Source organism: Peromyscus californicus, unplaced genomic scaffold (assembly GCF_007827085.1).
Source record: "Peromyscus californicus insignis strain IS unplaced genomic scaffold, ASM782708v3 Scaffold_22__1_contigs__length_63687245, whole genome shotgun sequence".
NCBI lineage: Eukaryota > Metazoa > Chordata > Mammalia > Rodentia > Cricetidae > Peromyscus > Peromyscus californicus.
In genome coordinates this window covers 21,909,365-21,924,754 of record NW_026294525.1, presented here as the reverse complement: position 1 = coordinate 21,924,754, position 15,390 = coordinate 21,909,365, and the positions used below count along the sequence as shown (strand labels likewise).

General features: G+C 41.9%; 1 protein-coding gene across 11 annotated transcripts in view; it reads left to right on the top strand.

Annotated features, from left to right (window-relative positions):
* The window catches only part of Phactr2 (phosphatase and actin regulator 2), a 268,605-nt gene that overhangs the window by 167,781 nt on the left and 85,434 nt on the right, over positions 1–15,390 (top strand). For all 11 annotated transcript variants that reach the window (XM_052751062.1, XM_052751065.1, XM_052751063.1 and 8 more), the window contains exon 2: positions 11,777–11,944. In XM_052751062.1, coding sequence (XP_052607022.1) covers positions 11,777–11,944 — 168 coding nt within the window. The remainder of the gene's footprint in view (positions 1–11,776; positions 11,945–15,390) is intronic.

Here is a 15,390-nt window from a genome sequence, read left to right as displayed (position 1 = left end):
GCCCAATTCTGTAGCCCTCTTCTCTGGACTTCCACTTCTCCACCCCTGTGGACTTCTCCTCAGACCGTGAATGTACTCCTGTGTCCTTCATACTTTATGCACTTAAACAAACAGCAAACAAAAGGTTTCCTGGACTCAAATCATTATCAGTGCCAAAAAGAGTTCAAGGTTTCTTATTGCACAGAGCTTTCTTGCTCCCAAAGTAATTGTTTCTCCAAGTCTATCTCCTTCCCTCCGCAGCTGCTTTTGTCTGGAAGCCTCCACCAAATTCAACTCCAACTTCTTGCCTCTTGTGTCAGTATTGCAGTCCTGACTGTCTTTGGACATCTTCCCCCAAATGTCCTGCCAACACCTGAAGTTCATGGGGTTTAAACATGGCCTAATGGTAGTTCCCCTAAGTCCACTCTCCTCTTGACATCTCCCCCGCTCTATAGAAGTTGGGGCCATGGAAACCTCTAGGCAGTTCTCTCCTTCCTCTGCTGCGTCCCTCAGATCCATTCATCATCTTCAGCCCTTTTCCATTTTCCTCTCCAAGTTCAAATGCCTGGCTTGTTGCAGTCATCTCTCAGGCTGAACTACAGGGATATAAATCTGGCGCCTTGGGATTCTGCATGACTAATCGACATAAATTCTCTTCCGTGGGATCCATCTCCCAGCATCCTGTTTTCTGTCTATATGCCAGCAAAGTTCATGTCTGTCTCCAGGAAATAATCTAGAGTGCTATGTGCAGCCACCTGGTTTTTAACAGATACCAACTTTGGGGACTTGGTGAGGCTACTAGAGAACAGTTGTAGATGATAGATAGATAGATAGATGACAGATGATAGATAGATAATAGATAGATAGATAGATAGATAGATGACAGATGATAGATAGATAATAGATAGATAGATAGAGATAGATAATAGATATATAGATAGATAATAGATATATAGAAGATAGCTAGATAGATAGATAGATAGATAGATAGATAGATAGGTAGGTAGATAGATGATAAATAGATAAATTATAGATATTTAGATAATAGATAGATCCAGTCACATTATGAAACATTTTAAGAGATCTTGCCTATCTTCCTTTTGGCTGGTCCATTGATGTTTCTGTTCTATTCATTTTCTGTGGGGAATTTTTTATGGTTTTGTGTGAAGCAAAATTTGGCTATAGACTTTAAAACCATAGTATTCCACTAGATTTTATGTATACGTTTATTTACTTATTTGTTTATTAAAGTATTGGGGACTGAACCTAGGGCCTTTTACATACTATGCAGGCATTCTACCACTGAGCTATATCCCAAGCCTGTACACACACACACACACACACACACACACACACACACACACAGACACACACATACACACACACATACACACACACACACACACACACACACACACACACACACACACGCCTGTAGATATCATTACCAGGAATCTTCATCACTGTGTGTGCACTATATTTTCTGAGACAGAGTCTCTCACTGAATCTAGAGATTACCAAGTCTGCTAAATTTGCTATCAGGCAAGTCCCAGAGATCCATCCGTCTTCACTTCCCCAGTGCTGGGATACACACATGCTGCTACATCCAACTTTTTTACATGGGTACTGGGGTTCCAAACCCAGGCTGACTTGTATGTCAAGCACTTTACTAACTACTAACTGGGCCATTTCCTCCAGCTCCTTCCCTAACCCGTTTTGTTTACTTTTTATTTTGAGATAGGGTCCCACTAAACTGTCCAGACTGGTGTCGAACTCAGTCCATAGCCCAGAGAGAGTTTGAACTTGAAACCCCCCTGGCAGCTTCCTGTGTATCTGTGATTATATGCCTGCACCACCAGGGCTACATTTTGGGTGGGTTTTTTTTAACTTTATAATTTATATATAAGACCTTTCATTTTCTCTCCTAATTTTTCATCCATCTGTGTGTGCTCAGCCTAAACAGGGTGATCATTATCCCCAAACCAATGAGGTGAAATTCTGTCTTGCTTGGCAGATTGTCCACAAACAATATGCAGAATTTTTCTTCCTTTTCCCAAGCACAGCAACCCTCCATTCATCCCAGACTCTGGGAGTTGCTGTGGGAGATGGTGAGGACCTGAGGGTAGCAAGGTCAGAGACTGGTCAGTTCCTGTCTTAGTTTGCATCCTTGTTGTTAACTTCTTGTTTCTGTACAAACTCCTCATCTCTCTGTTGGAAGAGAGAACCTTTTGCTGATAGTGGTCGCAATGCTTCTCAAAACTTAAAATGCTCTTCATTTTCGTTAAAATTGATTTTCCATTTGCAAAGTGATCCTTTACCCACTCCATCAGAATTTCTGTAATTCCCCAAACATGAATGACTTTATTTTATCTGTGAAATATCCTGTAGCAGTCTAGGGGATGTTGTGCATGTCAGTGAATCAGGATGTCACACAGCTGCACAAACAGACTATCCTACAGGCCTTTGGCCACAAGTTTAAACTCTGGAATTCTCTGTCAATGCTTACAGGCAGATGGAAGTCTTTAGTAGCGTTTCCCTTTGGGGATTTAAAAGGAATGGCTGCTTCTGTTAGAAAAACAAGTTTAAAATGTGATAGTATTGAATTTTTAGAATTAATGTTATGGTAAAGAAGAATTTCTATACAACGAAATGAGTACACTCGGTAGAAAATGAGAAGAAAAATGTCTATTAATTTAAAACCACTGTGCCTGCAACAAGTGTGAATGAACTATGGTGGCACGGGGCATTGTTCCAGAGATCAAAATGGTACCCTCCCCCAACTCTTTGGACAAGTACAAGCACGTGGCTGAGGGTAGAAATGAGTTATGATTCATTCACAGAGTTTCGTTTACATCATGTATTCTTTGAAAACAAAGATCTACTCTCACCCATAACCATGCCCCCACTGTGTATAAAGGGCATTCTGGAGGGAAACCACAGCCCTCTCATCAGCTGTGTGACCTTGGACAAGTTACTTGCTTTCTCTGGGCTTCACCTTCCTCTTGTACTAAACGGGACAGCATGAATAGCATCCACTTTCCCGCCTTAGAGTGATGAGTAATGAGCAGTATCCATGCAGCACTCAGAGCTGGTCTTCCATGTGATTCAGCACAAAGCAATGTGGAGAATCAAGAGAACCGTTAATAGTTGGAGAGGCGCCTAGAGATCACTTAACCCAGTCTCCTAATTTTCAGTGTTGAAAAATTGGGGTCCTTGCTCAAGGTCACTGGGCTGCTGAAGTAGCGGAGTTGGTCTGGGATCCAGATCTCTTCTTCCTGGCTGACAGTTCACCATCCTGATAGTGTGACCAACATCCAGAACAGTAACTGAGATTTATTGGCTGTGGTGGTTGTGCAATGCCTGCTTTGCTCTCTATTTTAGTCTTTCCGGCTGCTTTGGAGATAGTTGGAGATGCTTCTGGTTCACTGGGTGTGCTTTGATGCTCCAATGCAGACAGCCTGGTGGAGGGGAACGTCTCCTGACTGGGAACCAGATGACCAAGACTTTACATCCGCCATTTATGTAGAGAAAGTTCAAAACACTCTTGTTTCTCTTTGAATGTTTCCTAGTTGACCATTTCACTTGTCTAAGGACATGATCTTATAAGTTGTTTGTATTTTTCCACAAGTATGTTTTATGTGTCTATTATGAACCCAGCCCAGCAGTAACAAGAAGATTCTAATTTGCATTGTGTTAAAAGCTCAGCCATCCTTGATTCGTCCCCTGCAGGATACTGGTTCCCTTTTTAATCCCCTCATCTTAATGACCCCAGGCCACAGTCCTTACTTCCTGAAACATATTCTTGGGACACTCAGCTGGAGTTTGTTGCTCTCTCCTGGGAGTCCACTTTCAGTTTTTGTTTGCATGGTCCACTGGCCATGTCTGCTTCCCTGAGCAGTATGAGCTCCTTCAGTGCCAGAGGCTGGCCCCACTGCCTCTGGGATCTCCCGAGATTTGCAGGTACATGGCACTGAGTTGAAGCCAGCCTTAGAAGAAAGTCATTGAGAGGACTAGTTTTAGAGGCAGGAGGTTTCGACTTATAATTCAAACTCGGTCTTTTAACTCTTGTGTTGCTGGAGGAGGGTACCCTTTTTGTTGCTTACTTGATAAATACTTAGTCTTTATCTTTGTGAATAGAAACATGTGCACACTGAATGCCTGACCTACTAAATTAGGTTCTTAATCTCTGTCTGTGGCTCTTTGATGATTTAATTGCAGAAATGTCTCCCAAGCCGTGGTGAAAATTAGCACAAATTGGTTCAGACAAAGCACTTTGCTGAGTGCATGGCACAGAGTAAATGCTCAAAAAATATGAACCATAATGGATTCTGCTATTAATAAAGCACTCGGTAATTGTGGCTGTTGGGAGACCAAAAGAACCCAGTGTGGGCCAGTGCATAGTTCATGCTCTCAGATTCTCACGAGGCTGTCCTCAGCAGCACAAGTCATCGGGTTTCATTTCCTCACTTGTCCAATTCTTCTATCATCTCCAGAAGTTCGGGGGAAAGCAGGGTGCTCAATTGTTACAGAATAAATTTTAGCCCTTTCAGTTGACTTTTGAGTCTCAAAACTTGATCATAGACTTCGGTGACTTAAACATGAAGAAGGGCAAAGAACCTTTGTATACTGAATTTGTCATTTTGTGTACCAGCTGTCCAGGACAACTATTCCTGCACAGATGGATGTATACATGCGTGTGAGTGTGTGTGTGGGAGGGGAGAAGTTTGGAATCTCCCTTGTGCCATGTCTCCCCATAACTGTGACTAAGTACTTCCTGATGTGATAACAACAGAAAGCCCATTCTCCATTCTTTTACAAGATGTTGACTACCACTTAATTTGAATAAGTCATATGTTAAAACATGCTGAAATAGCAAGATGATGATCTTTAAATACCCTCTTACTGCCAAAATACTGGGAAATGAAAGTGTTCGTGAAGGGAGAGAAGAATGGACAACTGAGGAATGTTCTTTCCCACAAAGCTGTTGGAGCAGAAATCTCCTATGTACCCCTCCATGCCTCTTAGGACAGAAACAACCCTCAAATTCCAAATCTTTGTTTATTTACCTGGTGGTGACTTTGCTACATTTCAAACATGAGTTGTCTTTTAGAAGATTTCTGAATTTGGGGCCCAGTGGGTAAGAGTGCTCGTGTAGGAGTTTGAGGGCCTGAGTTCAAACCTCCAGCACCCACATACAAAGGAGACACGATGGTTTGTGCCTGTGTCCCCAGTGCTGTGGCAAGCAGAGACAGGAGGACCCCTGAGGCTTGCTGGTTGTCAGATGAGCACCCAGGTTCAGGAAGTGAGCCTGGCTCAAGAGAACAAGACAGAGAGTAATACAGTAGGACCCCCAGTGTGCACCTCTGATCTGCCAGTGGGCACATGGGTGTGTACACCCACACACATTTCAACAGACAGACACAGAAATTTATTTTTTAAATAAAAGAATACTTTCTAGACCTGAGGAAGGCTTGAAAAGATGGCAGTATTCTCATATGTTGCTGTATTTTGTTTTCTTCTGTTCTTGGTATCTTGTGTATGTGATAAATTTGTTACAGCCGAAGCGCAGACAGTGGCACCTTCTTATAAGCTGCTCCTGAAGTTTATTAGAATCTCACCAGTTTTTCCTTGATGTCCTTTTGTCTGATCCAGGATCCCATTAAGGATCCGTGTCATGACCCCCTCACTTCCCCTTGTCGCTGTCAGTGACTCAGATGCCACTTGTTTTTTTAATTATCTTGATGGTTTTGAGGTCCAGCAGTCAGGTATTTCAGTCATGTCCCTCAACTTAGCCTTGTCCTGTGTTCTCTCATATTGACATCGGGCTGTGGGTTTTGAAGATCCCATTTCATCACATCAGTGAAGGATACTACTGTCAACACAATCTATCACAGATGACATTGACCTTGGTCACCTTGGGTGAGGTAGTTGTCAGCCTCCTTTATTATAAAGTTACTCATCCTCTGCACTTCTACTCTTTAGAAGGAATTGCACTGCTGTAGCATTTCAGCCATGTGATGATAAGCTCTTTCTGTAAATTATCGAACTCATCTGTACAGATTTCTTTTGCCCCACATTTATTTATTTAAGATTTATTTATATAAGTATGGACCCATAGACATTTATTTTATACCTTCGGTTATAAGTTAGTACCATATTATATAGGTTGCCCAAATTGTTCCAACATTTGCCTTTGGGAATTCTTTGGATTACCTCCTGTGTTCCTCTGGCATCCACTGTTCTGTTCATTTAGAGTTCTTCCTTAATTCCTAGTGCTATAAGATGCTAAAGGCTTGTCTAGTATTTCTGTGTCTCAACCCTAGAAGTAACCATTTCTGTAAGGAATAGACTAGAACATTGTTAAAAACCAAGAAAGAACATATGGGAATGTCTGGCAATTTGTATGTCTATGCTGATAATCTATTTACTGTCTTCCTATCTTGCAAAACCTGAGTTTATGCAGTTATTTCCAACTGTCATTGGTGTCATGTGGAACATTCTAGATTCCCACTTCTTTGTTTGTAACTTCCACCATCAACCATCCACTTGCTTGCTTGTGTACACATACAGGGGCTTCTAACCCATACCCAAATGGGGTGTCCTATAGTTGATTTTTTTTTCCCTTCTCCATTGGTCATTCATCTTACTTCCAAAGAAGGGAAGAGATTTGGCTCAAACTAATGTAAACTGTGATCAATGAGAATAAGATCAAGGCCACCTTATACATTGTCATCAACAATGGCTTATAGGACTACTTGACTGTGACATTTTAACTGCTTGGTTCTAAATGTTTGCCCTCATGAATAATAGGGCATATACAAAATCAGTTGAATGGAGGGGCTATAATTAAATCTTCCCAATGCACTATGCTTATTTCCTTACTGAATGTCCTATGGCCTTAAAGGTTAGTGGTAGAACTTTAAGGGAAACACACACACACACACACACACACACACACACACAAACATGGTAGGAATCTATATTGATAATTTTAACATAATCATAATGATTAAACAATCATATATGTGTATAAAAAGAGAAAGATATCTCAGAAACCACATTTCAAGGAAATAAAGGTTGGTTGCTTGTTTTTGTTTTTGCTTTTCAGCTTCCTCAAAGCATGGGCTTAGCGAAATGTATTTACCACACATGATCTCTGTCTGGTTTTGTTATTATTGGACTTCAGAAATGCATCCAATTTCACTTGAAAGTATTTAAGGATATTTAGAGAAAGTTGAGACCATCTTTTTAAACTACTTTTTCACAGAGTGGCTGCCAACTTGCACAAGTCAACACCAGGAGGTCTTTCATAGGGCCTTTTTCTAATTGACCTTTCAGCTACCAGATTTATGAATGGAATACTGTGCCTCATTTTCTCAGTGACTGAAATGATTGTGTGTACAGGAAAATAGGTGTCTGACATATCATAAAACACAAAATATTGTTTTTAAAAACCTATAAACTCTCCTATTAAATAGTTGACCTTTCCTAAGAAGCCCTGTCTGTTCTTAGATTTCAGAGGAAGGAACAGCAGAGTTCATAATTTTAATGTAATAATAATCTAGCTTCATTTCTTTTTTGACCCATACAGACACTTTGTATTGAGATTTCTTGGGTTTCTGTTTAAATTAAAATAAAATCTGCATGTTCTCTTTGAAGTCTTACCAGTTGGCAACACAAGGAAGCTCATTGGTGTGGGCTTATTTCACTAGGAAAATACGTAGAGCTACAGCATGTAAAACATCCATATTCAATGAAGCCCATGACTGCATTTCAGAATGTGCTGCATTTAAAAATGTAGGTCTCTAGTATGAACCAGAAGGTAATGATGAACAGGAAAGTAGATCATTGCTGCATGTGATAATGTGCTCCCATAATCCCAGCACTTGGGAGGCTGGGGGAAGAGGATTATGAGTTCAAGGCCAGCCTGACCTATATTGGAACATACTTTTCATAGTAAGAGGGAAAAAAAGGAAAATAACAAGAAAGTAGATGAAAATTAACATTGAAAACAGCTAGAGCTGGCCTAGGTTTGTTGGTTTGTTTGTTTCTGTTTTCCGTCTCTGTGTGTAAATGCAAACTCTGTTGGGCTTGGATGGAAGAGTTTACAGAAAATTTCAAAGGGGTTGTTGATGATAAGTTTATTCAAAAGAAAAATCATAGAAGTATCAGCGGTGCTACTAATTCCCAGGTGTCTGGAGAAAATATTCTGCCTATACTTCTCTAAAGCCAGTGACAGTTCTCTCCCTTGTCACGTTTTAAGAGAAGTACAGTGGCATTTGGGTCAACTGTGCCGTTGTACAGTCTCTAACAGCCAGGCTGGTTTTCAGTAAGAGTCTAGAAGTTCTAAAACACCGCAAGTAGATTCATTCAGCCAGGGGATATACAACATGTGCATTGCACACTCACGCGTGTGAACATACCCCAGTGCTGCTGGCGCTGGCCTCCGCCTTCGGTACCTTAGATGAAGACAGTACTGAAGGCACAATAAGAAAGGTATTGTCGTTCATTCTGTGTGCAGTCATGAATTTAACACCACGTCATTTTTCACTCAACACCTGTCACCTGCAGTTGGTGTTTTTACTCTTTTGGCTCGGTGGGGGGCCTGCCACCCAGCTCCCAAATATATCACACATAGTCTTATTCTTACTTATGAATGCCCAGCCTTAGCTTGGCTTATTTCTAGCCAGCTTTTCTTAAATTATCCCATCTACCTTTTGCCTCTGGGCTTTTATTTTTATCCTATATACCTTTCTTTACTTCTTACTCAGTGGCATGCTGTGTAGCTGGGTGGCTGGCCCCTAGAGTCCCCCTCCTTCTCTCACTCCTAGATCTCTTCTTCCCAGATTTCTCCTTCTATTTATTCTCTCTGCCTGCCAGCCCCGCCTGTCCTTTCTCCTGCCTTGCTATTGGCTGTTCAGCTCTTTATTAGACCATCAGGTGTTTTAAACAGGAAAAGTAACACAGCCTCACAGCAACATTAAAAAAAATGCAACATATCTTGGCATCATTAAGCAAACGTTTCACAGCATAAACAAATGTAACACATCTTCAAATAATATTCCACAACAGTCTTCCTACCTCAGTGACCCTGTGTCGTCAAGGAAACTGCTACATTTTTTTAACTTTGTTTTTATTTAAAAAGTGCAAAATATACTAAGCTTCACTGGTTCAGGTGGAAATCGCAATTTTTGTGATGTGTCAAAGAACCAGGTATATGGTCTGGGTGATGACATTCCCTTTCCAGTGTAACAAAGTAAGAACTGGATGTTGGTCTGTAGTCACAGAGATGAATTTCAAATGGAAACATTACTTCTTCTGTTTGCACGAGTCAGCCCGTTTATATTTTACAATATTCAGTTGTTGAAAATTAATCTTTTCTGTGAGATCTCAGTATAAAGTCTCACGAAGAAGAAAAATTCACACTTGCGTCCTCCGTGAGTTCTTCCTCTGTGGGTTTGTCCTAGAGTTCACAGTAAGCAATTGAGCAGGAGTAGACGTGACGATTTCATTTCTCCATGGGGGTTTCCCTGTAACTTAGTGTGCAGACTGCCACTCCCACGTCTCTTTCTATTGTGGTATGGCTGAAGGTAGGGTGAGGGCCACCTAGAGTATACAGCCTGTGGTACCTCTGCCTAGGTGGCACCTGGGATCACAAGGAAGAGGAGTTGGAATTACCTGCCCTATGTATTTGGAAGGAAAATTCATCCGGATTTAGTTACCTAACTGCTGGTAACTATTGATTGATGTTTTTCATTCAGTTTGAAATTTTCTTGGCTCGTGATATGTCAGGGTTTTTTTTTTTTAACCAAAACTTGAGCTTTTTGTGTATTATGTCATGAGACTCCACATCCTCCTTAAACCTTCTGCCTCCACTGACTTCATCTAACACTTCTCCAGCAAGCGAGCAATGGCTGCCAGCTTGCCACGCTTGCACAGAGGTGCAAATCCAGGTTCCCCACTTACGTTCTTGTTGACACCCTATATATGAAGGTCTTCATTCAAATTGGGCAGGGCGAGAATTCCCAGAGGACAGGGGTTTGACAAAGCCCCAGATGCTGGATGGGGTAAAAGTCTAGTCTTCACACATAGTCTCTCCATTGACACTCTGCAGGATGCTTCCCTACCCACTCAGAGACATGGAGGTCTTCCTGTTTTGTCTTCTGTTAGCATGACTCTGGCAGAGGTATCAGGATCCTTTCTGGAGGCTCATGAGAGTGAAAGTCTCATTCTTGCTTTGAGCTTTTGCTGGCACGTATGATCACAGTTTCCTCTGTGGTATTTGGGCAGAGCAGAATAGTTGTGGTTGAAACTTTTCTGTCTTCCCAGGTTGTCTTCCCCCCCCCCCCCCCCCCCCCCCCCCCCCCCCCCCCCCCCCCCCCCCCCCCCCCCCCCGCTGTCTGATGGCTAGAAAGAGCAGGCTTTTGTTTGAGGCTCTCTGGGCCCATGCCCACTGGTCTTTCTGGTTTGTTATAGCTACAAGAGCAAGAGATGTGGGGGGGGGTAGAATTTGTGGGTCCCCACATCATGTTGTTTATTGTCGTCTGAAATCTTGGGGTGGTCTGCTTTCTCCCTACTTCACAATCATCTTTTTAAAAATCTGTGGCGTGCAGGGTGGTTGCTGTTTTCCAAGTTGTACTTAGCAAAAGTACCTTAAAAATACCTTCCTTGAAGTAGTAGTGCCTGCTGTTTGAGTTCTGTTATTCCTTGTCCCCTTCGCCAGATGTTTTTATTATGAAAGTTTCCAAAAATAATGCAAAGGATAAAAGCATTTCACCCTATACCTCACATATTTACCACACAGCTTCAACAACTGAGTGCTCTGCTCTGTTGGGTATTTATCCATCTGCTCATTCCATCTATCTGTTCATTTGTTTTTGATGGATATCAGCACAGTTCACCAATAATCACTTTAGCACACTTATCAGTTAGACTTCACTCTGTGAGTTTTCTACGATTAATTTTACATCAAGTAAAATGCACAAAAATCATAAAGATGTGTGATAATGCAACCAATATTGGGATAAATTCTGTGAAAGTTTCCAAAACTTCGGAGAAGTTAATGTTAATGATAGCTATCAGTTTATTTGAGGCTGAAAACTTAGCTGTAACAGAAGCACACTGTGGTGTTAGTATTATAAAAACAGAGTTTAGCTTCCTGGCACCAAACTTTCTTTTTCTTTTTCCTTTTTTTGGTTTTTCAAGACAGAGTTTCTCTGTGTAGCTTTTGGAGCCTGTCCTGGAACTCACTTTGTAGACCAGGCTGTCCTCAAACTCACAGAGATTCACTTGCCTCTGCCTCCTGAGTGCTGGGATTAAAGGCGTGCGCCACCACCGCCCAGCCAATATTTTCTTTTGTAAAGGAGAAACCATGGTTTTCACAGTGCCATGACTGTGAAGTCCTTAGTTGAGAATGCTGAGCTCAGCATGGAGGAGCATCCTGTTTCAGGAACTCTGAGTGTACTGGATTTCTGCACAAAATATTGCTAGATTGCTGCAGATGGGCTCTGCTGTGGTTCATGGGCCTTGATTTGTCTGGCCCTAACTATTATGTAAGTTTTGCACTCTTTTTCTGTTTCCCCAAAATGATTACCTAGGGGGACTATAGCTCATGATTGATTGAGTCCCTGATTGATATCAAGGGAGTCCTACCAGCTGCAGGATGGGACAAAACAGACTTTATGTGAGATTCCAAAGAGAGTAGGCAAGGTTGCTGTTAACAGTCCAGGAAAAGACAGATAGTATTGTCTCAAACTTTTATTGCAACTTTTTTCTGACTTCATTTTTCTTTATACAGTTGATGGACTAGACAAAGCCTCCATAGCAAACTCAGATGGCCCCCCAGCAGGTTCCCAGACACCTCCCTTCAAGAGAAAGGGGAAACTCTCCACCATTGGTAAGATCTTCAAGCCTTGGAAATGGAGGAAGAAGAAGACCAGCGACAAATTCAGAGAAACCTCAGCAGGTACGTACCTTTCACCGTTGGTTGCTTTCACCGTTACAAGATGGAGAAGTGGTTAGCATTTTCAGCCAGTCGAGCATTCTGTTTTAGGGGATGGTTTTTTTTTTTTTTTTCTGAAAGAATGTGAATTTGTGTTTAACAGGAAATGATTTCACTTAAAGATCAAACAGTTCAAGCCTTCTGGCTGCCCCTTAGTTGTTCTGACTTTGGCTTTCTCATGTAGCCTGACATGAAAATACACTTCTGTCCATTCATAGAGATGACGGCATGTGACGAAGCAGAGGGACAGTAAAAGGTTGGAGGTGGAGATGGTGTCTGTCAGTGTCAGAGCATCAAGCACCCATTTTTTTTCATACATACGTAGTCACATGCTGTCTACCTACTACTACTAATAGACATATTTATTGATTAAAACTTTATTCTTCTTTAAGCAAGATCTTGTTGCAGGCTGGCCTTGAATTTACTACATAGCCATGGCTGGCATTGAACTCCTGATCCTCCTGACTTTACCCCCTGCATGTTAGGATTACATGGGTGTACCACCACACCTGGCTCAGAACTTTTTTTTTTATGTCTTCATTGTTGTGTGTTTTTTTTTTTCAGAGACTGGATGAAGGAAGTGTTGATGTATTTGTTGTTTATAATAATTTCCCATCACATCCTTAGAACGAAGCAATAGTTTCTGTCTTAGAAAAGATGATGGGAAATTACTTTATTGTCATTTACTTTGTGGATTTATTAAACATCTAGAATTACATTGGGGTGGGCATGGTGACATGAGCACCAACCTATTGAAGGGGGAGATGGGAGGACTGTGAGCCTGAGTATAGCGAGACCCTAAACTGAAGTAAAAGAATGGATGACAAGCAGACCCTGTATGAGAAAAAATGAATAAAAGAATGTCATTGCTTGGTACCTTTTACATGGACTTGTGGGGGGAATTAGTTTTGATTCTAAGCTCAATTTCAACAAATGCTAGGTATCCATGGAATTTTGTTTGAGGACAAAAAGGTGTTTATCTCTTGATATAAGTTCAGCTTTCTTCATGCTTCCTATCCAAAATGATCCCTTTATCAAAATTCCCCATGTGTGCAGGATCACAGATCAGGTCTTATTGGTCTAGGTAAGACTACCCTTGTGTCCTTGAGCTGTGAAACAGAAAATACTAGACACAGCCCAAGTGTGTGTAACAGGAAAACCAAGGATCCCTAGAGACACGTGTCCCTGCTTCACACTCAGGTAGAAAATCTGATTATTTGCTGTCTAATGAGCAATAATGATACCTGAGAATTGTTTCAGAATTGCCTTGAAGAAATGAAGTTATAAAAATGGGGTGTGGGGGGGTTGTCAGGAGTTGACATTTGTAGACAGTGTGTTCCAGAGTTTGTTGTTGTTTTGTTTCTACTGGTTGATATTTGGAAATATTTGTAATAAAAAACCAAGTAGAAAAATGATAGAGACCTGGATTGGCACAAAATGGATACTGAGACCTCTTGCGTGTCTAAGGGCTTCCTGGATTAGAAACCAGTGGGAGCTGGTGGACAGTGGGCCGAGTGACGACCACTAAGTGATTTTTCTTTCTACCCAACACTAGATGACCCAGATCAAACCAGCCTCTGGGCCTCATTTTCTTTGTTAAAATTGGAATTAGATGAGCTGAATTCTAAGGTGTTTTTCTTCCAGATTCTGTTGTTGGACATCAGGGAGACTCTTGGCTTTCTAGTTCCTGGCTAGACATCTGTTATCCCTGCTTCTTGGGAGTAGACTGAACCACATTGCCCTTCTGAAGTGCTCTCCTCTCATGTTTTCCCAAGCATTGCTAGCATCCGGCTCTGCAAGTTACCATGGTTACTCGAGATGGGAGTAATTCTCTGGACTATCACATTAAGATGTTGAGAGAAGACAGGCTTTCAGTTATCTGTGTTGCCCTTTATGTAGATCTGAAGCTACTAATGTTTCTCTTTAGAGAGGACATCTACAGAGAATCTCCTCTTTTCTCTTTTCTCATTATTTATTTGAATTATAAAATAGTTTTCACCATACTTGTATGTTTATCTTAAGGCTTTAATTTCTGTTGAGACCTGGAGAAGTATCCATGAAGCTTAAACAAAGACACCAAGAGGCCTGAGACTATAGCTCGGTGGTAGAGCACTTGACTGGTATCATCCATGAGGCTGTAAGCTCAGTTCTTAGCACTTACAATGGGGTAGCGGCTTTTTTTTTTGTTCTCATGTTGAGGGAAGATGTAACCCAAAAAATGGAAGTAACCAAGAAAAATGGTGTCTTCCTTGGAAAAGCTATTTCCAATAATGAAATCAGGTTGTTTGAACATGACATAGGCCACACACAGTCTTAGCAAGATCTGGGACTGGGAGAGAAGGTGGGAGAGAAAGTCTTCAGTGTCGGTCCCTTACAGCCCTAGGCTGATGATATTCGCCGTGTTCCAAGGTCAGTGATAATATATCACCTTTCCCAGACCAGTGGGATATTTAGGTAGCAGAAGATAAGCCGTAACATGAATTTGTGGGTGCCATTTTCATTGCATGGGATGACAGGAGTCTCAGCCTTGGTCTGTTTTAGTGGTACTGAGCCAACTATGCTTTGGGATGCCCCTTTAAAGCTCAAAGAAGCATCTTACCTATGAGGCCGACTGAGTCTGTACACGGACTTTCAGTTCCTTGCCATTGTTCCTAAGCAGAAATGTACCTGTAGCTCTGACTCATTCTCCAGGCCGGGAGAACACCACTCTTCTCCATCCATAGTCATGGGTACTTTTGCGGCACGGCACATTCTGAGAAATACGCCATTAGGTTGGGACAGTGTGTGTGAACAACACACACTGGAATGGCGGCCGTGTCCCATAAGCCCAGCTCCAACCCCCGCTTGAATACCATTTCTACACCCATACCATTTCTGCTGTGTCTCATCTTGTACATGAGGCCTTCCTCGGTCTCACCTAAGCTCAGATGGTTTTCCTTCCTTTCCTTTAGAATCCAGAATGTCATTTCTATTTCTTTCCTTTCTAAATATTTCCCCCTGTTGTGTTGTAGAGCAAGGGATACAAGCATAGCCTCTGCACCTTTGTTTCTTTGTTGGTTTCTTTCAGTCCCAGGGATTAAAACCAGGTCCTCCCAGGGGCTAGACAATCACTCTACCACTGAGTGATTATATCCACAGCCCTTGGCTTTTTAAACATCTTGCGTCTCCCAAATGTCAGACACGCAGGCAGACCCTCAATCTAAACACGGTTGTTCCCCTGACTGCTCCGCTCCGTCTCCTGTTACCATCAAAACCAGATGTTTTGAAAATAGCCCGCACCTGCCGCTTCCATTTTCTCCCCCCACACAGCACCCATCTCCAGAGAAGGTGCTGCTCACCACCACAAGGAAGCACGAGGAATGAGGGGAGGGAATGCGCGAAAGCTCTGTGCACGTATGCACTGCATCCCA